The following is a 24,063-nucleotide window of genomic DNA, read 5'->3' as shown; positions in this document are numbered from 1 at the left end:
AAGGCTGAGGATTTTGGCTGGAGTGTGCCTGTGCTCTTGCTGGGATTTAAACCTGGAGGTTTCTGACTGGGGAGCTTTATCCCTCCACTCAGGGTCAGACTGATGGCTATATTTGGGGTCAGGAAAGAATTTTACCCCATGGCCAGATTGGCATGGACTGTGGGGGGTTTTGCCTTCCTCTGTACCAGGAGGCATGACGCTCTTGGATCTCTCAAGTATATATTTACTACCTTTGCTGCAGCAGGACATTGGCTGCTGTGGTCCCCCTGTTTTACCCGTAGTGGGTTAGGGTTGTATGTCAGGGATGACAGTGTAGTTTTGCTAAGAGGATGGACAGTGGATTTGTTTAGGATGGTTTTGATAGGAATGATCCTGCCTCAGGCAGGGGTTTGGACAATCTCTCAAGGTCCCTTCCAGCCCTACTTCTCTATAGCGCTATGATTTTAATATACATCTAACATATAGGAAATTATTTAGTAGCTATTGATGAACACAGTTTCTTTTAAAGAAAAAAGTTCAATTTAGAACTCTGCACTTCTAAAATACTTAATGCAACAAGTAACAATTAAGATTAATGTTAGTGTTAGAGACCAAATGCAGAAAGGGGCTTTTTCTAATTGTCCAGTTTATTTACTATGTCTATTTGTCAGCACTTTGTAGAGACTTACTTTCACTGTTTCCCCAGCAAATTATGTTCCCTTTTATTGATGTAACTCTTTAACGCAACAGCATGGGAGAGAAGACTCTCTAGAACAAATAGGAAAATGTGTTTGTAAGCCCCACAAGAACTGGAAGGGGAGGGCCGAGGTGTAGATGTAGGAGGAAATTTTCAGAGCCAAATAGCAGTTTGGTGCCAAAGTAGATAGACAATCACTGGGTGGTGAGTGTCAAATGGACATAGATTCATAGATTCTAGGGTCGGAAGGGACCTCAATAGATCATCGAGTCCGACCCCCTGCATAGGCAGGAAAGAGTGCTGGGTCTAGATGACCCCAGCTAGATGCTCATCTAACCTCCTCTTGAAGACCCCCAGGGTAGGGGAGAGCACCACCTCCCTTGGGAGCCCATTCCAGACCTTGGCCACTCGAACTGTGAAGAAGTTCTTCCTAATGTCCAGCCCAAATCTGCTCTCTGCTAGCTTGTGGCCATTATTTCTTGTGACCCCTGGGGGCGCCTTGGTGAATCAAACCTCACCAATTCCCTTCTGTGTCCCCGTGATGAACTTATAGGCAGCCACAAGGTTGCCTCTCAACCTTCTCTTGCAGAGGCTGAAGAGGTCCAGGTGCCCCAGTCTCTCCTCATAGGGCTTGGCTTGCAAGCCCCTAACCATACGAGTGGCCCTTCTCTGGACCCTCTCCAGGTTATCCACATCTCTCTTAAAGTGCGGTGCCCAAAATTAAACGCAGTGCTCCAACTGCGGTCTGACCAGCGCCTGATAGAGGGGAAGTATCACCTCCTTGGATCTGTTCATCATGCATCTGCTGATGCACGATAAAGTGCCATTGGCTTTTCTGATGGCTTCGTCACACTGCCGACCCATGTTCATCGTGGAGTCCACTAGGACTCCCAAGATCCCTTTCCGCTTCCGTTCTACCAATAGACATTTTTACTATTAAATAACTTCTCTATAATACCTGAGCTTAGTTTTTACTCATTTTGTGAAACTGACTGTATTTCAAATGAGGGGGCCATTTATGGGTGTGAAAGCGGAAATATTAAGGGAATATTCCTCTATTTGGAAAAAATAATTGCTTTTCTCTCAGGAATTGGCAAAGGGAAATTCAGTTGTTGAACTGCATTTATTTTTTCTGAGTTGCTGTTCCCAACCATTTGGCTAAAGATTAGAGAAGTTATAGGATACAGGATATATCAAGAGTTACAGGAATGCAGAGAGAACTGCCTAGTACTTCTATTTGACCTATAATTCAGTCCAGTGATTTTATTTAAAAAATTCAAAGTTCAAGTGTTCTTCAACTGGTATTTTGCATATTTTGATAAATTTACCAAATTTCTAACCAAACATAATTACTTGCAAAATATAGTTTCCTCAAAATAATATTTAATTTAATTTAGTTTTAATTTTCCTGGTAGGTTTCCCAAACCAGCTGGTATGCCCTGTGCATATTTGCATTGCTGATTATATAAAATGGTTTTAGTTTAAGAGTGTCAAGCTTTCATCACTTGGGTGGACTTGTTCTACACTCAGCATGAGTTCCTGAGCTTCTAGTCAATGAGGATTATTTTATCTGTTCAATTTTCCATGCCTGCCTCACGTTTGATCCTTATGGTTCCAGTGCTTCTGTATGTGAGAAAGGAGACTGATGAAGTGTTTGATGCTTTGATGCTGAAGTCGCCTACAGTAAAGGGGCTAATGGAAGCAGTAAGTATCTAACATCCTTACGATATTTATCTTACCCTCTAAGAAAGCTATGAGATTGTCAGTGGGTTATTTAGATAGTGTGGTGTGCAGACAAAGACATTCTCATACATATTTAAAGTTCTTCATAAAGTCTTCCTGGAACATGTTTCCTTTTCCAAAATACCAATTAATTCTGAATTCAGTATTGTTAGCAGATCATTGAGATAAGATAAACTTATATAGCTGATTTATTGGAGGCTTGAGGAATTGGAAGTAATTAACAAATGTCAGGAGAAGAAAACAGGGTCAGACTCTGTGTTCTGACATACCACTGTGCAAAAGAGATTCAGTGCACTTCAGTCCTTTATCTGTAATACCTATATGTACATCCATAGCTATCACTTCTTAATCTTAGGATCTTGGCTGTCTTCCAGATGAATATCCATTTTCTTTGATCTTTTGTAGGACAGCTCTGCTGGGGATGAAGGCATTTTTAGTGGATAGATACCTTGCACATGCCATCTTGTGCTCTCCTTAATACCCGCTTCCAGCCACCCACTTTTGTTTTCCAGCTTTCACTCCTAGAATGACTTGCCTCCCCTATATAAACTGCCCAAACATGCTCTGTTTCTTCTCTGCTGCTGATCAGCATTTAGTAATCCCTGATTTTCAGTGGAGACTTCCATATTTAATCCTATTATGATCTGGTACCAGTAGGTGGCATGTGAGTCACATTGTGAGGCTTGGCAAAGGGCAGGGCACAGCTAACCAAGTGTTATTGAGTGAGAGAGTGGGTGGAGTTCTAGCCTTTGGCTTTATAAGAGTGAGAAGATGGGAAGGATCTCATTCAGCTGAGGCAGGGATGGGATAGGGATGCCTATTGGGGGGCTTATTTCTAGGTCCTCAGTTATGAGCACTTGTATCACTAGTACTGTAAGGGCAAAGTTGTGTTTGTTGTATATGACCTGACAGCAATGATTTAGGAACAAAACCTAATGAATTCCAGTTTCATACATCAAGCCATTAGCAGGGGAGAACAGGTTATAGATTAACAAAATGCTCTCAAGAGGTCATCTACACAAACAGTACCTTCTGAGGACACTGGGAACATGGACTGCCCTGACTATGCTTTTTTTTATTATTATATAGATTAGGGTAATGCTTCCCTGCTGAGACTAGTGTTATTCAGTGTACACATGTAAAGGACAGTCTCCAGAGCCTCTGCCTTGAAGAGCTCATTACACCCTGGGGAATTACACAATTATGTGCCTGTGCAATTTTGCACGTAAAATGCATGCCCTGTATAACTGCATAAATTTGCATAATTAAACCCAAGCCGGATCTGTGCCTCCACCTCCATGAGGCTCCCAGGACTCCAGCTAGGAGCCCCAAGAGGAGGCATCAAGCATGGTTGTGCACAACTGAACAGCTAGTGAGTGGGGAAAGGGAGCTCCTGCCTGCAGAAATAGGGTGGGTGGGTGTGGGCCTCCTGCCACACATCCATCCCCCTCATGGTGCAAAGTCCCTGCCACAGGGGATGGCAGCAGCAGGTGGTGGGCCCTGAGTCCTCATGACCACAGCAGACAGAGCTCCCAGCTGAGTGCCAGGGGCTGTACAAGGCAGCATGGATCCTACCCACCCACCCAGGCCAGCCCACTGGCACACACCTTCAAACCAGACCAGGGTGGCTCCGTGCCAGCATGTGGGGCTTGTGGCATTGCAGGCAGTAGCCACGAGCCATTGGGCCAAGTTGGGCCAGCTCCATGCTTCCATGTGGGTCTTCTGGCATTCCAGCAGGAAGCTGCACGTAGAGGCATGGAGTCTGCCTGGCTTGCTGCAAGCCCCACGTGCTGGCACAGAGCTAGCCCAGTTTGGTTTGAAGGCATCAGTCAGTGGGTTGGGCTGGATCTGTGCCACCACATGCAGCCCCTGGGACTCGGCCAGAGCTGTGTACTGCTGGGGGGTTCTGCCTGCTGTGGCCATGAGCGTCCCAAGGGTCTGCTGCTGCTGCTGGCAGCGGGGGCTGTGCACCATGGAGGAACAGACATGTGGCAGGAAGGGCCCACACCCATCCAGGAAACCAACACCCATCCTCATAGGGTTTTTGGCACAGATATTAGGGATATAAGATGAAAATGTGAGGAAAAAAAAAAGTAACTAATTTGTCATAATTTTGAATTTTTCTGCACATACTTCCCTGGGGTGTGGCATGTAGTCTAATTAATAATAGTTATAATGTTCTTGTCTTTGTAGATGGTTTCCAAGGGCATATACAAACATTAATTATGCTTGGACCAGTCTGAGTGATCATAGATTGATCTAAACCCATAATTGTATAGATGTTTGGCACACACAGACCAGTCTAATAATGGCACAAGTGATCTAAGATAGACCTGGTGCAAGATGCACTCAATTAAAATCAATTCAGACTAGACAGATGCATCAAACTTCTGTACTGTACTTAAATATACTATAAGCAGGGATCTGAGGTTTCTGCTTGCCATGGGAAAATGCAGTAAAATGTGGATTTTCCTATTTTAAGGATTAAAACCTGGATTTTTCTCTTTTTAAAGAGAAAAACATGGGAAACAGTGGCTTTCCCCTTGTAGGCTGGCAGAGTTCCAGCTGGAGGGAGTGGGAGAAGGGCAATCAGGCCAGAGGTGCCATGTGCATGTGCACATGCACATGGCAGCCAGGCAGCATGAGCAGCTCCTGCAGCTCTCCCCAGGTAAGTCTGTGGGAGAGAAGGGAGGGAGAAACTTGAGGCCCCCATAGTGAGGGGAGGGGGTTGGGCAGGTCTAGGGCTGGGTCTGGAGCTGTTGCCCATTTGGGGTGGTGTGTGCGGCTCCGGGCCTGAGGCAAAAACACATGGCTGCAGGGCCTGGGCTAGTAGTGGAACTGAGCCATGGGTGGTTCATCTGGGAGGTGGTGAGGGGGTGGGCTCCCTGCTGCTGTATGCACTCCTGGAGGGGATATGGGGGTATGTGACCCTCAGATTTGTGAGCTGGGTGCAGGTGATGTGGGCTGGCAACTGCAGGCTCAGGGCTCCCTGCCCCCTGTTGCCTGCCCCCCCCCCAATGGGCCCAGCAGGTGGGACTTGGTGCAGCAGGGCAGAGAGAGCCAGGGAGGCTTGATGCTGCTGCCAGAAGCCCCACACTGTCTTGGCAAGGCACCCCCTGTTCAGCTTGCAGCAGCAGGGAACATGGACTGCCCTGTGGACAACCCTGTGCTGCCAGCCCTGCTGCTGTCTGGTGGGCAGGGGGTGCCACGCCACAGCAGTGTGGGGCTCCCAGCAGCACACTGAGCTGCCCGATCCCACTCTGCCCTGCTGCACCAGGTCCCACCCTCTGAGCCACATAGGTCCCAGGAGGAGGGCAGCAGGGCAGGGGAGCACTGAACCCGCATCTGGCCTTCCCCCCGCATGGGCTCTACTTCAGCTGTGCCACCTGCGGGGGAGGGGGAGACAGGCTCTAGGCTCCACTCTGGCCACAGCAGGTGCTGCCTCCCAGGGGTGGCAGCCAGGGCTCAGCTGCTGCTGGGGGCTCCCTCTAGCAGGACCAGGAGGGGCAGGGGCTGTAAGTGTGGAGTGAGGGGTACCAGCAGGGCCAGGGGGCTATGGCTTGGGAGTTGGGGGCAATGGCATGGTCAGGGCACCAGCATATCAAGGCTGCTGAGTGCCACAAAACAGGGTGGGGTGGGGAGGGGGGGACAGTCGCAGCTGGACCTGTGCCCTGGTGAGCAAAAGGGATAGGGGGGTACCTCTGATTTTCCACGATAAAATCCAAAATCAAACACCAACATGTATAGTCATTTAGAATTTTTATTATTGTAATTGAGGCACTGGTAGGCTTCCAAATTGCTTTAAAATTGTAAATATATCAGTAAAACAGTGTGTTCAACCGATACCTTTATGTATAGTGGTATTTCATTTTAATTGTGGAATAAACATGGATTTGGGGTTTTTTTAACTAGAGAATCTGCAATTTTTAAAAAATCAGACAATTCATAGGTTTTAAACAGAGGAAATCAGGATCCCTGGATAAGTGTGCTGGCCCTTCAAGCTGCCACAGTGAATATTGCTTTAAGTGTTCTCTTCATCTCACTGCCTGTTCTTTGGACATTTTGCAGTGGGGATAGCCAGTATAACAGGTCTAGAGACAGAAAAGATTCTTGTTTTACTTCTAGGAACTCAACTGTTGACTTATTAGTATGACTAGCACTGATTAAATTCATTCTGTTAAAGAAATGTTCATTTTAGTGCTTTGGAATACAGTCAGAGTGATAATATGATGCACAAATCAGTACTAATGGCCATTTGGTTGCGTGCACTTGTTATTATCCTGACACTTTTCCCGGCAGATCATTATATGGGAAGATAGTTTGTAATTATGCAGATTCTAAATTCAGTAAAAAGACTTTAAAGAATAAGGCTTAAAACTCTTACCAAACCCTAAATACTAGAGGGAACAGATGATCTTAAGTCAGACTCTGCTGCTGTGTTTACAAATGATACATTTTCCTTGTATATCACACCCCCTGGTCTTTGCTGTTCTCCAAATTTTCCATGACACATCATAGTATTTTCTCAGACTTTGGGTTTGTTTTATTCTTTTTCTTCCTAGAATCACTTTTCAAAAGAACAGTCAGTTTCCTACACAGATTGTGTGTTCCTGGGAAATATCCATTCATCTTGGGTTTCATAGCTAGGGTGGATCTGAAGATATGATATAAATGTCAACTTTCCTACACTTGCTTTTACTCTAGGCAGTTGCAGTCAGGAGAAAGCCATTGTGTGGTTCCACAGGGTTTAGAAGCAATTAACAATCACCAAACAATGCCTCCTGTTTCCTGACGGACAGAGACCTGCTCCCGCTCCCTTTTGAGTAAATTTAAATGTGTCATTATGTTCATTTCAGTAGAGTTATTTTGAATTTACACTAGGCAGGAGGACCAAATTTAGGCCTCTCTCACAGTGACTCTCTTTGCTATGGTGATTTGTTAAGAAATGACCCAATGTTTAGCAGAGTCTGTTTAAACCAAAACCTGGAATGTAATAAGCCAGACCTGCCTATGTGCATAGCTTGCCCCTGGAGCCACCTCCTCATCTGAGCATGGGCAGTAGCTCTAAATCCCACCTGGAGTTCTGTAGGGATCAGCATACTGCCTGGCCAGCCTGTCCTTCTGAATTAGCGCTCATGCTTTCTCAGCTGCATTAGCCACTTCCAAGTGCCCAGTGGCATAAGAATTGTGGGTAGGTTGCACCACTGTGCCTTTGGCTACACCCTGTTATGGTTCACAAGGGAGTCATACTTAGTGGGTGGATCCAGGAATGAGGACTAGAAGGGCTGCAGGTTTGAACCGCAGGTTGGGAGTGACCAAAGGCAACCCAAGTTCCAAACTGAGGGGCAGGGACCAAAGCCCAGAGTCCAAAACCAAAGCAGAGGTCTAACCAGGGTTCAGAAGTCAGGAGAGAAGCAGAAGTCAAACTGAAATCCACAGACTCAGCTGGACGGTTAGCCAGGCGTTAGGGATTTCATAGATTTCACAGACATTAGGGCTGGAAGGGAGCTCGGAAGATCGAGTCCAGCCCCTCGCTCAAAGGGCAGGAAGTTACCTGGGGTCATAGGATCCCAGCAAGATAAGCATCCAATTTACTCTTGAAGGTGTTCAATGTACGTGCTTGAACCACCTCCGATGGCAGGCTATTTCAGACCTTGGGGGCTTGGACAGTAAAGAAATTCTTCCTTATGTCCAGCTTGAAACGGTCTTGCAGTAGTTTATAACCATTTGACCTCCTCATCCCTTGGGGCGCTCTGGTGAACAAATGTTTCCCCAGATACTGATGGTCACCCCGATAAACTTATAGGTGGCCATCAGATCACCCCTAAGCCTGTGCTTTTCCAGGCTAAACAGCCTCATAGATCTCAGCCTGTCGTCATAAGGTCTGTTTTCCTGACCTCTGATCATGTGCATGGCTCTTCTCTGGACTCTCTCAAGCTTCTCCACATCCTTTTTAAATTGTGGAGCGCAGAACTGGATGCAGTGCTCCAGATGTGGCCTCACCAAGGCCAAGTACATGGGGAGAATGATGTCCCGGGATTTGCTTGAGAAGCATCAATGGATGCAAGCCAGCGTTTTGGTCGCTTTACTAGCCGCAGCATCGCATTGAAGGCTCATGTTCATCTTGTGGTCAATGATGACCCCCAAGTCTTTTTTCTGTAGTACTAGCCAGCATAGCACTGCCGAGCCTATAAGGATGCTGTAGGTTTTTCTTCCCAAGGTGGAGAACCTTGCATTTTCCAGTGTTAAACACCATCAGGTTCTTGTCCGCCCATTTGCTGAGCCTGTTCAGGTCAGCTTGGATCTCCCTCCTGCCTTCAGGTGTGAATGCTTTGCCCCAAAGTTTGGTGTCATCAGCGAACTTGGCCAGTCCGCTTCTGACTCCAGTGTTCACATCGTTAATGAAAATGTAGAACAATATGGGTCCAAGGACAGAGCCTTGGGGGATCCCACTGGTCACAGGGCACCATGACGATTGACTTCCATCAATTACAACCCTCTGGGTCTGACCACGGAACCAATTTCCCAGCCAGTGGATTGTGGTGGACCCAAGGCCACAACTGGCCAGTTTCGCCAAGAGGTGATCATGGGATACTAGATCGAAGCCTTTTTTGAAGTCAAGATATATGACATCAATCTCTTCTCCCTTGTCCAGGTGCTAGGTCACCTGGTCATAAAAGGAAATGAGATGGTCAAGCAAGACCTACAGACCCGTGCTGGCTATCCCTCAGGATGTTGGCGTCAGCCAGTCCATTAAGGATGGCCTCTTTAATAAACTTTTCTAAGATCTTTCCTGGGATAGAAGTTAGGCTGATGGGCCTATAGTTTGCTGGATCCACTTTCCTCCCTTTCTTGAAGATAGGCACCACCTTGGCCTTCTTCCAGTCTTCGGTCACTACACCAGAGCACCAGGAGTTCTCAAGGATCCATGCCAGAGGCTGGGCTATGATGCTCGCCAGCTCCTTGAGTACCCTGGGGTATAGATTGTCAGGGCCAGCTGACTCGAAAATATCCCGCCTCTCAAGGTGTTCCTTTACAAGGTCCACATTGATGGAGGGTAAGGGATCTCCCTCATCCAGACCTCCCTCTCCTGTAGTGAGCATGGGCATCCCATGGGACTGATGAAAAATTGATGCAAAGTACCCATTTAATAGGTTGACTCTTCCCTGGGCATCAGTCCCATCTGGTTCAGCGGGGGTCCAATGTTGCCCTTGCTTTTCCTCCGGCTCCCCACATATATCTGAAAAAGGACTTTTTATTGTCCTTGATGCTTGAAGCTAGTTGGAGTTCATTTGCAGCCTTGGCTTTCCTGGTTTGCTCCCTGAAGGACCGGACCAATGCAGAATATTCCTCCTTGGAGGTGAATCCTGTCCTCCAGCCTTTGTAGGCCTTTCTTAGCCTCAGGAGGTCTGCTAGATCCCTGGAGAGCCAGTGGGGCTGCTGTGCCCTCTTGTTGCCTTTTCGTCCGAGATGGAATAGAATTTGCTTGTGCATTGCGGATCGCTCCCTTGAGGAGCAACCACTCTTCCTGGACTCCCTTCCGCCTGGGGTTGTGGTCCCTTAGGGCCTCACTGACAAGCCTCCTGAGCTTGTCACAGTCAGCAACACTGAAGTCCTTGACTTCAGGAAAGCAGACTGACTTCACCTTCACCATCCGCCGTAAAGCTGGGATCAGCTCATGGTCGCTGTCACCCAGCTTCTCATCGATCACTAGGTTGCTGATTAGGTCATCCCCAGTAGCCAGTACCAGGTCTAGCAGCACTTTACCTCTCGTTGGCCCGTAGACTTCTTGAGTCAGGTAGAGGTCATCCACTCACAATAGGAAGCTAGGCCCAGCATGATAGGGAGCCAGAGGAGTTGCTGAGAAAGGAGTGGAGATTAGTAAATTATGGAGCAAGGCTCAGGTGCTGGAGGGGTTCCTTAAGAGCAGACTTGGAACCAGTTGGAGGGAAGGGGCTAGGGCTTAGCTGGCACTGATTAGTTTATTAGGCTCAGTTACTGCAGCTGCAGGGCAGACACTTTACTTAGTCTTGCCCCTGCAGGCTAGGGCTCAACTGGTGTGGTTAGTTCATTGGGTCTAGCTGGCCCAGTTAATCAGGCTGCAGGGCATGAACTTCACTAATCCTAGTCCTAACACACACTGCTGCATGCTGATTTACAACTCCTGGTATTTGCAGTCCCAGGCATGGATAAGGCCCAGTGATATTACTATAGTGCCATAAGGCTGAAATTCAGACTAAACCCCAAACTCTTGCAGACAACCAAAAAGGTTTTGGGGGATGCCTGGGGAGAGAATCTACCCCAAAAGCAATGGGCAGTCTGCAGGGTGGCAGGAAAAGGAAGATTTAAGAAAAACAACCCAAATATATATGCTGTCAGCATTCCCAGGGCCTCCTCTGTGTTCTAAACTGTCAGTCATTTTGTATACAGGCTGCAGACGTGTCAAAACAAGGCTCCTGTCCACAGCACACTATTTGCACTTCTCAGTACATTGGTAAGAGAAACAAAGAAATGTTTAAAAGTAGCTTTTCCAAGTAAGATTGGCCATGTAATACCAGTAGATCTTTTTATTTAAAAGATCAAAAGCAGAAAGTGCCTGTGATATCAGAGTACCATGTCTACGCTCTGTTACTGCCAGTGAAATATCTAGACTGGCCATTTGCAGTGCCACAGAATAATGTACAGTAAGTTCTTCCACCTGTCAAGTTCCCTTTTGGAGAGGACCTAAGGATGGGGAGGGGGAGGGGGGAGAGGTGGCAGGGGAGAATGGAAAACAGGACATTTGCTAGCTGCTCCCTGCTCCCTGCACCCTGCCCACCCCTGCCTGTTGCTGCCTCTGTCGGCTTCTCTGCTGCCTGCCTCCCCCACCTATTGCACCTTGTGCCTGTACCTGACCCACACCTCATGCCTCCCCACCTCTTCCACGTTTGCACCTTCTGAGCAATAGCTCTGGCTCTGGGGCAACCAGCAGTGGCTCTGGCCCTGGCCCCAGCCCAGTTAGGGAGAAGTGGCAGCAGCTGTGGGCCAGAGCCAGAGATGAGCAGCAGGGGTAGGGTGCTGGGGAGCCAGAGAAGGGGCGACAGGCTGCATGGTCTCCCCTATACTTTGCTCAAGCTGCACACTATGGGTCTCCCCCATGCACCCACCAACGTTCAGTCTTCCCTGTGCTCCCCCTACTGTGTGCCTCTTCCCCCACCACATAAGCTGGTCAGCTCTAGCTTCAGCCCTGGGCCTGGAGCTGAGCTTCTGCTTGTCTTGAGCTGGTACTCAAATCTGAGACAAGGTGTCATCCCCTGCATGTTGATCCTTACCTTGGATTTGAATAAATATGGTATTTTTTGCTGTTTAGAGTCTCATTCACTGCTATCTGTGCACTGTGTTAAAATTTTAATAGAGACTGCATTTGGTGTTTGTCAGGATGGCCCCCTCAGACAAAAGCCTCTATTAAGGATGGTCCAGAAATGCCTGGAAATATTAGTACTTTCTAAAAATGTTTATGGGACTTTCAAATAATGAAGCCATGTTAGTTATTTAAGGCAAGTATTTTAAGGCTGACCATTCTACCTAGGAACAATGATGTGAAACTGAGAAAGAAAAAATGAAGGGGAGAGATTAGAAAAATGTTCCAATCTCTCTTATACTGTGTTTTTGTCTTTTTGGGACAAGAGGGGACTCTTTATTGTTTGACTTGCATGTAATGTGACTAGCAGTAGCTCCCACGTTTACAGACCACAATCCTACCTTGGAAGAGGGTGTTAAATGAGATGGTCTAGCAGATGCTTCATGGCCTCTATAGTCTCTAATTCTGTAACCAGATTTAGCATGTTTGTAGTTGAGGTTGTTTTCGGAGCCTTCTATATAAGAGACTCTACCATAACACCACTTGGAGCCTTGCCTCTACACTTTACAGTTCTGAGTAATTGTTTGAATCCTCAGGGGTTCCTGGGAAATATGCTTATTCAGTCATCTTCAAGTATTTCTCAAAGCCCACTAATCCTGACATGTTATATAAATCCTACACCTGCCAAAGACAGTTCAACAGACAGTGCATTCTTAGACCTATATCCTAATAATATACTTAGGAAGGGGTGTCCCAAAGCCCCAAACCATTTCCAGAAACATGTGAGGTCTTTGTGCTAGCTATTCCCATATGTCCCATGAAAGCTTTACCTTGGAATGTGCAGTATGCCATGCATTAGACACTGTCATACAGCCTTGGTGCAGGGAGACTTTCTCCTATGTACTTACTTGAAGTTTTCTATAGTCTTTGCAGGTGAGATGCAAATCCAGCATCTATTTCGCACAACCATGTTAAAGTCTTTTCAAGTACTTGCATTTAAGTCATTGTTAGGTTTCAGAGTCAGAACCCTAATGAGATAGATGTGGCAATTTGTAATTCTCAGAAATCTGTTTATACCAGACTGTCTACAGATACAGATCTAAATTTATTTCTGAATCATACTTTGAAGGATTTCTTCAGAAACCAATGGGCTTTATTTTTTTTTTAAAAAAAGGAAATCTTAGATTTCAGAGCACATGAGAGTAGTGGACACCAGAAAAATGTACCATCTTGCTGACCTGATATTGTGAGTTCCAGTGTTAGCCCTGGTCACCAGTAAACAAGGACCTTGGAAAAAGATGAAAATGAAAGGAAGTGGGGGTATCTCTGAGAACTTGGGCCCTGATCCTCATGCATACTTGAGTTCACCCCTAGCATCCTGGCATACTCTCTGGGCTGGGCAGGGCTCTCTGTTCCACAGCAGAGGTGGCCCCTCCTCTTTGCTCCCTGGCCAGAGCTCCAGCATAGACTTGCAGGCACAGAGCACCTGCCTGGCTTCTCCTTGCTAAGCAGGGATTATTCCCTCCTCCTGTTTTACACAGATACCTCAGCATTAGCTAGCAGACCACATGCTCGCTATGGTCCGTGCTGTGGGAGATGATAGAGGTTTTTTGGAGCTAATCGGCAGGTAGCTTAATGTCCTTCCTTGGAAGGGCTGTTTAAGAGGAGCTCCATTAGTTAATGGAGAGAGGCTTTGTTTTCTTAATAGGTTGATAAACACTGAGTTAGGGGTGATAAACATTCCCTGCTGGGCTGCTTAGGAGAGGGGGAATAATCAAAGTGTCCTGCCAGGGCCTGGCCTGGCCATGCCCCCCTGACCTCAGCCTGCAGAAGTGAAGGGAGGGCTGCTGTAGCACCACCCAGCTTCTAGCCTGAGCCACTGCAGGCATGTGCCTGCATTTCTGGGATGTCTGTCTGGTTAAACTGATTTAGCCTAGCCAGGTTAGACTGCCCTGCAAAGATTGAATCAATTCAGGCTCAGGCTTTTTGAATGTCTGTCCCTAGCCATGAGGATCTAGCCCAGTAATTCTCAATCAGGGTGTTGTGAAAACCTGGGGTACTTTGAAGGTTGTCACAGGTTGCCATGCAGTGTTAGCACTGCTAGGTGTGGAAACATGATGCACAAGATAAACCCAGAGATTTCAAATAGAAAACTGTAGTGTCAAAAACATTCTGACTTGTCTTTCTGAGTTCTTTTTAACAGAAGAATTGCTCCAGTATTTTTCTGTAGTCCAAAAACTAGAGAGACGTAAGAGCAGGTATTTTCTGAGCAATGACTTGAGTCTAATGAGGGGTGCTTTGAGTCTAAAACAGTGTGAGAATGACTGGCCTAGTATAATGGTGCATTGGGACTGGGGTCTCTAGGCACACTTGTAATACAAATAATATGAAACCAGGCCTAGCATTTGTTTACCCAATTCTATTTCCAGAGGGACAATGGACTGTGTCAGAGATGTGCCTGAGGGGGCCACCCTGACAGACACCAGGCATAGTGTCTAATTAAACTGCAATGCAGTGTGCAGATTACAAAGATTGCTTGCAAATCATGCAGCCACAATTTGAACTGCATAGCATTTCTCACTAGGTACAAGAGTAGATGGGACTCAAATATTTTATCCAGCAGAGGGGCTGAGTAAGTGGGGGCCCAAGAGCCCTGGCCCCCCCTCGGGAAGAGGGCTGTCACTTGAAATGCATAAAACTTGCCACATGTCCATCATCTAAGCCTCCCCCACTGGCAAAAATAATAGCTGGCCCCTATGCTACCCAGTATTTATCATCTTATCTATCTCTGCCTGTCATTAGGAATGAATGTACAGAGCCATCAGAAAGCACCATTTCAAATGCAGTGTAAAACTGAGGGATAATGCTAAAAACTAGCCAACTGCCCATCAAGAATGACGGGGGGAGGGAACGGGTGGGGACAGAGCCCCATGTCCAGCCCCACCCAATCTGGACCTGCTCCCTCGCCCTTCTCTCATGCCGCTTGGGGTCCAGGCCCGCTCCCCCCTTCCCTGTGATGGGGAGGGAGGTTGTGGGGGAGAAGCGGGGCAAAGGTGGGGAGAAGCTGACCTGCCACGCAGCGGCGGCAGGGGGACAGGAGGAGTGGGCTTAGGGCCGATGCAGGGAAAGGGGGGTGGGGGAGGAGTGAGACTGGGCCCCAGGGGGGAGGAAGCCTGTTCCTCCCTTCCTCCACATGGCTGCCATGTCAGGCTGGGCCTCCTGCTCCTCCCACCACCATGGTGGGCTGGCTTCTCCAGCCCCCCTTGGGCCTGGTCCTCCCCTACAACCCTGCATTGCACCTGGGCCCACTTCTCCCCTCCCCACACTGCTGCTGCAGTCGTCCTGCTCCTCCCCCCACCCCCCTGTGCTGGGCCCAGGCCTGCTCCCCCCCCTTCCCACCTGCTGCTTGGGCCCCAGGGCTGCTCCCCTTTTCCCCTCTGTGGCAGCAGGGGGAGGGTAGGAGTGTGTGCAGGCCCACTTCTTCCTTCCCTGCTGCTGCAGCTGGCCCAGGTCCCCCCCTGCCTACACTGGGCCTGGGGCCAATTCCCCTTGCCACTTGAGGTCCAGGCCCACTCCACTCTGTGTCACTGCTGACTCCAAGGGGCTGGCGGCAGGTGGAGGGGAGGGAGGGGGCAAAGCCAGGATAGCTGGCCACGGGGCTCCTTCCCCCTTGCATTCTATTCCCAATCCCTCCCTGCTGGTCCCATTCTTAGGGGGGGAAGAGGGTTTAGGGTTAGACTTCTCATCTGGCGCCGTTCCCCCTGCTCCCCCTTACCCTCCCTGCTACGCTGGGTCTGGGCCTGTTTTTCCTCCCTTGGCCCCCTTCCGCCTTAGGTGGGTGGAGGGAGGGGAAGGCCAGTGTGACTGGCCTTGCCCCTCCTCTCGCACTGTTCCCTCCATCACTACCACCTCAGGGCTGCTTTGGGGCCAGGCCACCATCATAAGGTGGGCACATGTGGGGGCTGACCCCACTTCTCTTCTGGTCGGGAGGGAGGTGGTGTGGAAATGGGCCCGCTCTCCCCACTTGCTGGTTCGGGGCCAGCCCAATTTCTCCACCCTTCTGTCACCTGGCACAGCTGGCCTCGGGGCCCCCCCCCCCCCCAAATCCCATGTCTCTGCTGTCATGGCAACACTCCACCATTCCATCTCCTGTCCCAATGCTCTTGGAGCACTCTGATTGGCTGTTTCAGTCAGCCAATGAGAGTGCAAATAAAGCGTTATGGACAGACAGACAGGCAGACTGACTAACTAAGGCTTTTATAGTATTAGAATAATAACTTATCCAAATTCCGTTCTACATTTCTTTTGTGACATTCATTGCTACAGTGCCCAAGTGCTTCCTAAGTGAAGTCAGTTGGATTAAATGTTTGTAAAGACTTTCTAGTCATGGTCCTTCCTTGTCGTTAGGAAACCATACTAAATTTTTATAGTAGCATTTTTTACAGTTGGTGCCTTTCTTTGTTGCTTGTGTAGCATACATTCTTCTTCTTTTTCTTTTTTTTTTCCCTTTCTCCATTTCCTGTAAATTACTCTCATTTATCTTTCTAAGACGGTCCATTTTCTCAAGTGCTGAGCGTGCACACACACGCAGAGGATTATGTGGTGGCCGATGTCTGACCATCTTTAAATGGATTTTTAATTTTACTTTTCACTTTTCTACCACAGCAGACACAATGAGCTATTTAATGGTAACATAATTTAATTCCACCTGGGAAAGGGCAAGCCGCTTGCTTTGATGCTTTGCGGTATCCTGTTGCCTAGAACAGTCTGTGACAAAGAACTCCCTTTGACATAATTATTTTCCTTTTTGAAACAATCTGATATAATCTTCTTTTAAAGTAAAGAAAAAGCATAAGAACAAAGTCATAATTCTGAAATGAATTTGGGACCAGATTGATGAATGCTGAAGGACACTATCTCCATGAACACTAAAATGGGCTTGTTGTAGTGTGGTTTATACTTCTATAATGAACATCAAAAACTAGTGATCTACCACCTATTGCTAAGGGCTGCCAAAAATATTACAATGGGGTGTTTTTGCCCTCAGAAATTCCAGTCAACTAATAAGTCTGTCTTCAGAAGTTCAATTATATTTTCTGGTTCACCCTTTGAACAGGTATCGAGTGATTTTGAAAGGCCTTTAGTTTGTAAACAGCCTTCTCTGAAGCAGCTCATCTCATTACCACTCTGCAGAGATAGTGCTTTGGGGCCCAAACTGGTCTTATTACACCGTCCAGACTAGACTGTGTCTTGGGAGATGCACAGAGGCTCTGCAAGGCAGCAAAACTATTCTGCAGCTGTTGCTATTTTCTCACAGCTCCAGCAGCCTTCTCAGCTGTGGGGTATCATGTATCTCCCCAGCAAGATGGGGTGTTTGAAGCCAGAGGACAGGTGGCCAAAATGTTTCAACCAAAAAAGTGAAATTCCAATGAAAAATGGAATTGTCCATGATTGTTTTCATTGTTCAACTGGCTCTAGTCCACAGTGATGATGACCAGGATGAGCCATCCTCACTATCAGCTCCTGCATAGAAAGCCTCTCTGTTCTGTAGGAGGAGAAACTGCATTTGATCATGTGGAAAATAGCATTCATTATCTTACTAAATATGCACAGCTATTGGGAAATGTTAACTGCTGGAGCAGAGCAGGAGGATGAACTGTCATGCTGGTTTGGTGTGTTATACCAAAAGGTAGCTATGCATTGATTGGTGCTGGAGCAAAGTTTTTATTAAATAAAGCAAACCAAAAACTTATTTATTTAGAATGATCCATCTTTAGATTGCAGCTCTCTAATTAGATCACATATTAGTTGGCAGTGTCCTCAGTAAATAATGTATACATTTTTACTAAAATGATCTACTTTAGGATGTGATGTTAAAGCACTAATTAAAGGTGTAGAATGATACCTCCATTCCTTATTTAACGTTTAATTCCTTTTTATTGTGTGGTTTCAGATATCTGAGAAATATGGACTTCCAGTAGAAAAGATTGCAAAACTTTACAAGAAGAGCAAAAAGGGGTAAGAAAAAGGCAGACACTAATTAGTTGTTTTTATTTGGTGTCCCTAGAGACATCACCCAAGGTCAGTCACTATTGTTCTAGATTGTCTAAAACACCTTGTAACAGCCATCCATAACCCCAAAGCTTACAATCTCTATAAGCAAGGCAAAGATGGGAGTATATGGGGGAAAAAGTGATCTCTAGTTTGTGCCTGGAGTCTCTTATTTCAGGCCAATGTACTGGGGTGATGAGTTCAAGTGAAGTTTTGTGTAGACTGTATCTGTTAGGTCTTCTCTACATATTACATTTATGCTGCAGTTAACATGTCAATTGCAGTATAAATGGCAAGAGTGCTACATGTGCACCCATTTAAGGCACCATAAAATGGCAAACAAGCCATGAAAATGTTCCACATATAATATAGAGCATTTTTTGGCTGGTTTGTGTATGGTCCCTTAAATTTAACTTGTGACTGGGGCTGACAATCAGCTGATTGTTGGTCCTGGTCTCAGGTTGTGGGCAGAAGGGGGAGGGGGAGAAGTGGAAGGGCTTCCTTTGTGGGGAGGGCAGCCAGGGATCAAAGGCTCCTGGCAGACTTTAAGGTCCCCAATGACTTTTGAACCGGGAACCTCTGATCCCTCCTGCCTGGCAGCCTGCCCAGAGATACTGGGTGTGGAGTTTTGACAATCAGCTGACTGTTAGATCCAGCCTGGACAGCCCCAGCTCTTGAACTGGACATAGGGCTCTCTGGGCTGTGGCTGATTGTCAGTCCCAGTCCCAGACTACACTGAGGTCAGTTTGAGTCCCTGGTGCAGTCCTGGGACTGGAGCTGCTAATCAGCTGATTGTTGGCCCTGGGCTGGTTTGAAACCAGGTGTGGTCCTGCAGCAGGAGCTGACAATCAGCTGATTGTCAGACCTGTGGATACTCTTCTTTCAATTTGTTGGTGCAGGGGGAGCCTAGGGTTATGGTCCTAGGCCTCCCCCTGCACTGGCAAGTAGTAATGGCATGATTAGGATCTGATCCCTGATCCCAAATTGTTGGGATCTGGGATCAGATCCCATTGCATAATAAAATGAATGTGCACCAGAGCCTTAGGTATTAATTTTGATATATTGGCCCATGTGGTGTCCAGCCTTTGACTTGTGGGTACACTCAGTTTACTTGGCAGCATATGGAATTGCAGAAGGAATGCGTGAATAGTTGGAAGTTTGATAGAGTGGTGGTAGTTGAAGGATGAGGCAGAGTTGCATTCCTTAGTTGAACTTTAACTGAGTAAATTTAGACATTTTATGAGATCCAAAAGTTTTAGAACAAATAGCCTATCACTTTTGCCACTTCACCCTCAAGCCACAGTTTCCTTATTTTCTCACATTTACTTTTAAATGACTACCACATTTTAGGAATGTCCTTTTAACTTGGTTCTCATCTATTGACAGCCCTAAACTCCAGCTTAAAACAGTGTTTTGTCTCAGATTTTCTTTAGTTTTTAAAAGGGAAGCTGAATATTCTAACCTCCTCCTTGTTCCTAACACTGCTTTTAAGTGGTGTGTTCTTGGGAGAAGCTATTTGTAGAAAAAAAGAATGAAACAAGCTCTTGTTTTCTATTAGTCTCATATACATGCTGACTTTTATGCATATTAGCTGGACTTAAGTAAAAGCCTAAACTACCCCAATACATCATTTGCAAACTATCAGCAATTTGCACATAAAGCCACACTTGCCTTCGTGTGTTTTTATGCAGTAATAGTAATAAACCAGGGTTGAGGAACAGCATGAAGACTCATGCAGGCAGATATCAGCTACCTGGGCTAGGAAGTATGTGATAGCTTCAGGAGTGCTCTGCAGTGCAGAAATTCTGACTGCACTTTATAAACTGCACATAAGTTCTCACTCTGGCAGGTCTCTCTTTCTTGCCTAGTATATGAATAGTACAGGTGTTCTTGCTCTGGCAGCTTCCATTGGTACAGAGGCCATAAGCAATGATATAGAGGCTAGCCGAATAAATCTGTTCCCCATTCCAACTGATGTAGTCGCTGGCTGGTGGGCATTCTGCTTTGTTGTAGGATGTAGAAAATGACATCCAGATTTCACCCACTGATCTCTGAAAGAGATCTCTGTGTGCCCTTCAAAGACCCCCAGCAAGTGTCAATTTGAGGTAAATCAGAATTAGTGAAGTACACATAGCCAGACAGCATTGCTTTGGGCAGTTGTGCAGAACCTTCCCTTTCACCAGCTTTCTTTGTAAGCATGCTGATTTCTCCCTTTGTCACCAGTATCTTGGTAAACATGGATGATAACATCATTGAGCACTACTCCAATGAGGACACTTTCATCCTGAACATGGAGAGCACGGTGGAAGGCTTCAAGATCACACTGACCGAGATATAGTTCAGCTCGGAGCCAGAGCTTTTTTCCTGAGGAACCACAGCATTTCATCCTTGCTTAACAGAAGAAACTTCCCCAGGAACCTTACAGACTTGTCAACCTTGACCAGAGAAGCTGTTACAAGACTACTTTGAAAATATCATCCTTTCTGCTCTTTGACACTGAAAATGTGCCCATCAAACACTGATTTAAGTTTGTCAAGGACAAGACCATATGCATTAACTTAGTCCTTTATTTATTGCTTCCCCAACTCCAACGTACAAACATTTTTTAGTCCCCAGATTGATTACCAGGTGACTCACTGGTAAATGACTTTTTAATCCCTACATTAATGTGGATTAAAATCCTCCCAGATTAGGTAAAAGAATCTTACTGGTCCATCTTGGGAAATCCAGTTGAAACTGCTTTAACAATAGCTTGGTCTGCAATAGCTAAGAAAAATGGATACTCCTAAATAGTATAGGGCTAACGATGGGGAAAGTGGCCAAGAGTTCCCCTGTTCAGACTGATCCACATTGCCCTATAGTGTATAGTCTTGCCAAATACCTCTGGTAGTTCTCAGCATGTAGCAACAAGGACTTGTAAGTAAGACATTCAGCTACAATGTAATTTGTAAGTAAACTGGACATAAACCATTTTAACCTTGTATATAATGTTTATAATATGCAATAATATATTTTACCTACTCTGTGAGCATGTTTACTGCCACTGTTTTTTTCTTTCTTTTTTGTGTGCATTGGGATTAGGGATTAACACATTCTCTCTTCTCTTAGAGGTTTAGATTTCTGCAATCTGCTGAGTAGAAAGGCCGTGTTGATAATCACAGGTGTATTTATGGGTTAAATCCCATATTTGTATCAGAGTATTTACAACTGTTGGTCAAATTAATCTACTGGAAAAATTTAGCCAATTGCCTTTAAAAATGGCATATACCACAATTGTGTGTCCATTCTGTTTGGGCTAGATCCACAGAAGGATTTAGGCACCTGCTTGCCTCTCTAAGTATCTGAGTACAACATTTAGATCCTTAAAAACCCTGCCTAGTTGCAGCCTGACGCAAGAGGCACTTCAAATGTCTGCTTTTGGGTATGCCTAAGTCTGACAGCAGTGCCTAGCTCACATCTAAGCACTGTTGGGACTCTGAAATTAGGCACAATCTATAGCACCTGATCTAATAGACATTTGCAAAATGGACAGGGGAAGAGGAGCAATTTGTCCTGTAGCCTAGCGGTTAGAGCATTCACTTGGATCTTCGGAGGGTGGAGGGGCTCTGGAGTCGTACCTTTTCTCGTCTGAAAAGGACTTGATCTTATCTAACCCAGTGGTTCTTAACCTTTTTATAGACTCGAGGCACCCCTTGCTTGAGTCACCCCTTAACTTTTGTGAATTGAGCAGCACCCCATTTCAAAAACTAATTTATTAATTAATTAACTTATTTATTACAGTACTTACCTCCTTGCAGAGAGGTTGGACAGTGGGGACAGGGCAGCAGCCAGGCAGCGAAGAGCCTGAGCCTGCACTTACCTTCTCACACATGCTTGTCTACTTGTATCTAGGGGCACCCTTCAAAAGAGCTCCCAGAACCCCACTCTAGTTGAGAATCACTGCCCCACCTGTTAGGCCTGAGGGCCACTCTTCCACTTTGCATAGAATAATTTAAATCTTGATTTGGTCAGAGAGAGAGAAACTAATTGCTAGGGCAGGGGAGGGGCAGAGAAGGAGACCCAAGTTCCATTCCCTGTCCCATCAAGCCAAGGAGGGATTTGAACCCTAGTCTCTCTCAATCATCGACAAGTGCTCTAAATGGTAAGGTTATTAGGTAAAATGTGTGAAAGGGGCAATGCCTTTTAGGTTTTGTGCAAAGGGACTGAGCTAGGCAGATGACTGCTGGAGAGGGTTTATGGTTGTGGATTCTGTGTGGAGGGAAATGCCCTTGAGTTAAATGCCCAGCTCTCTTTGAGGAGTGGAGCTAAGCCCTGCTAAATTTGTGGGGCTAAATTACAAATCTTTTCCTAGAAACAAACCTAAGTGGCTTTCTTTATGGTGTATTGACTGCTGTGGTTCCCATTCTTAGCCATCTAATTAGGACCATAGGACTGGAGAGGGCCTCCCAAGCTATCAAGTCTAATTCCCTGTGTTCACAGGCAACCCAAGGATTTCCCAAAGTGATCATTTCAAATCCCAGTGACCACTTCAAATGATCACATATACAACAATAAGGAACACCCTACAGAATGCCAGGAACACCCTACGTTATGCCATCAGTAAAAGCAGGCGAGACAAGGATGCAGTTTGTACACTGCCACAGGAAAGTGATTGGTTAATAGATAGTCAGCTGATCCTATGAAGATGACCATGCCCCATGATACAGAGGAAGGAAGCCCCTCACTTCCTCTTTCTCCCACCTCCAAGTCCAAGCCAACTTGACCTAGGAGGAAAATTTCTTTCTGATCTTACATTTGGCAGTTGGAGGGACCACGAGAATAGGAAGACCCTCTGAGTTTTTGAAGTAGTGACAGGAGAATTGGTACACTTGAATCCGAAACCCCAGCATCATTTGTGGCCGAAACCCCAATGCTTCAAAGGAAGGCAAATTCCCACCCCAGAAGCCAATATCATTGATAAGGGACAAAGGATACCCTCAAAGTCCCTACAGGTAACCAGCAAAAGTGCTGAAGCATGGGATTATCAGACCAACCACACTACCCAAGCATGAATTGTATCTACTGTGGTGACACCTAACCTAGGCCTGTGGCTCCTGTGAGGCAGAAAGGTACACAAGTCCCTTTGTGAATCTAGTCCTTTTAGTTTTCCTTATTTTTTCTCTGCCATCTTTCTTTCCATTATGGCACAATATTTGTTGTTTTCACTCATGTCATTGGAACAAGCACCTCAAGATGTCTTGCCAAAATTAATGGAGCCTGATGCTCCACTGTTTTGAACTTCGCTTGGTCATTTCCATCTGTGCATAGTGATCAGTGTAAAATGCTGCCATTCTGACGGGAGGATTTCGCACTTGCTTTGCATGGATGAACGTGACTTGAGAAACAAGCCAACAAATGCCTTCAGACAGGTTGAGTTTGAGTAGCGCCAATGAAACCAGCACTCTGTGGTAGGGAAGTTAAGCACTCACATAAGCAGTAAAGCCTAATTGTTTAGTCCAGGAGACTCAGATGTACTGTTTTCAGAGTTGACTTGTCTGCTTTTCTGGCTGCAGTCCTGGTCTTCTGTTTTTAATTTCTTTCTTGCCCGTGCCATCACTGCCTCTTTGTAACTCTGTCTCTGTGAAACTGTGTTGCAGTCATGTTTTTGTCTTTTTCCTAATACACACAGTCTGTCAAGGCTCAGCCTATGTTGAATACAGTCAAGAGTGGACATAGTAAAAGGATCAGAATCTCCTGGTGTTTGAACTGAAATTAGTTGTTAGGTTTGTGTTTGAAACAAGGGCCTATGCTTAGTTAGGCATGGCCTTCATTTCCATGACAGTTGAAAAAGAAAAAAAGAAGAAAATTCTGGCCTGTGGTATGTGGATTTGGACATAGTACAGAGGCCTGAGCAGTGTGGTTGGTCCTAGTAGTTTTTTTTTTTTCTTTTGTGAATGAAAGAAGTAAGAGGCGTTTGTATGGAATTCTAAAGCCTTTCATTGGAGTCTTTCAATCAGGTCCCATGACCAAATGGGAAATGTGCGTGTTTCAAATTAAGCACCTGGGTATATGTAAACAAGCGCACAATCCCTGATCCCATCCCTTGTTTGCATCATTCAGGCTCTGCTGTCACTCTTGACCATCTGTGCCTTTTGATGCTGAATTGTTTTGCATTGCACTGAACTAGAAGATGCTGATATGGATTCTAGATTCACCACATGGTTGTCATAAATAATGGCAGGCCCTGACAAGCCAGCACATGCAGCCCCAAGGA

At 46.2% G+C, this 24,063-nt stretch overlaps 1 protein-coding gene across 6 annotated transcripts in view; it reads left to right on the top strand.

Moving 5' to 3' along the window:
* GRHL2 (grainyhead like transcription factor 2) overlaps positions 1-23,630 on the top strand; it is a 131,025-nt gene extending 107,395 nt beyond the window's left edge. For 5 of the 6 annotated variants that reach the window (XM_059723837.1, XM_059723836.1, XM_019495793.2 and 2 more), the window contains 3 exons: positions 2,295-2,380; positions 17,713-17,777; positions 20,034-23,630. In XM_059723837.1, the coding sequence (XP_059579820.1) occupies positions 2,295-2,380; positions 17,713-17,777; positions 20,034-20,148 (266 nt within the window). In that variant the 3' untranslated portion in view covers positions 20,149-23,630. Of the gene's footprint in view, positions 1-2,294; positions 2,381-17,712; positions 17,778-20,033 lie in introns of those variants that run through there. The other variant, XM_059723839.1, reaches the window with a different exon arrangement.
* The last annotated feature ends 433 nt before the right edge of the window (positions 23,631-24,063 follow it).

The sequence above is a fragment of the Alligator mississippiensis genome, chromosome 3 (genome assembly GCF_030867095.1).
Source record: "Alligator mississippiensis isolate rAllMis1 chromosome 3, rAllMis1, whole genome shotgun sequence".
In the NCBI taxonomy this organism is placed as follows: Eukaryota; Metazoa; Chordata; order Crocodylia; family Alligatoridae; genus Alligator; species Alligator mississippiensis.
Note: the sequence above shows the minus strand (reverse complement) of the source record. Positions and strands in the feature narration are given on the sequence as shown.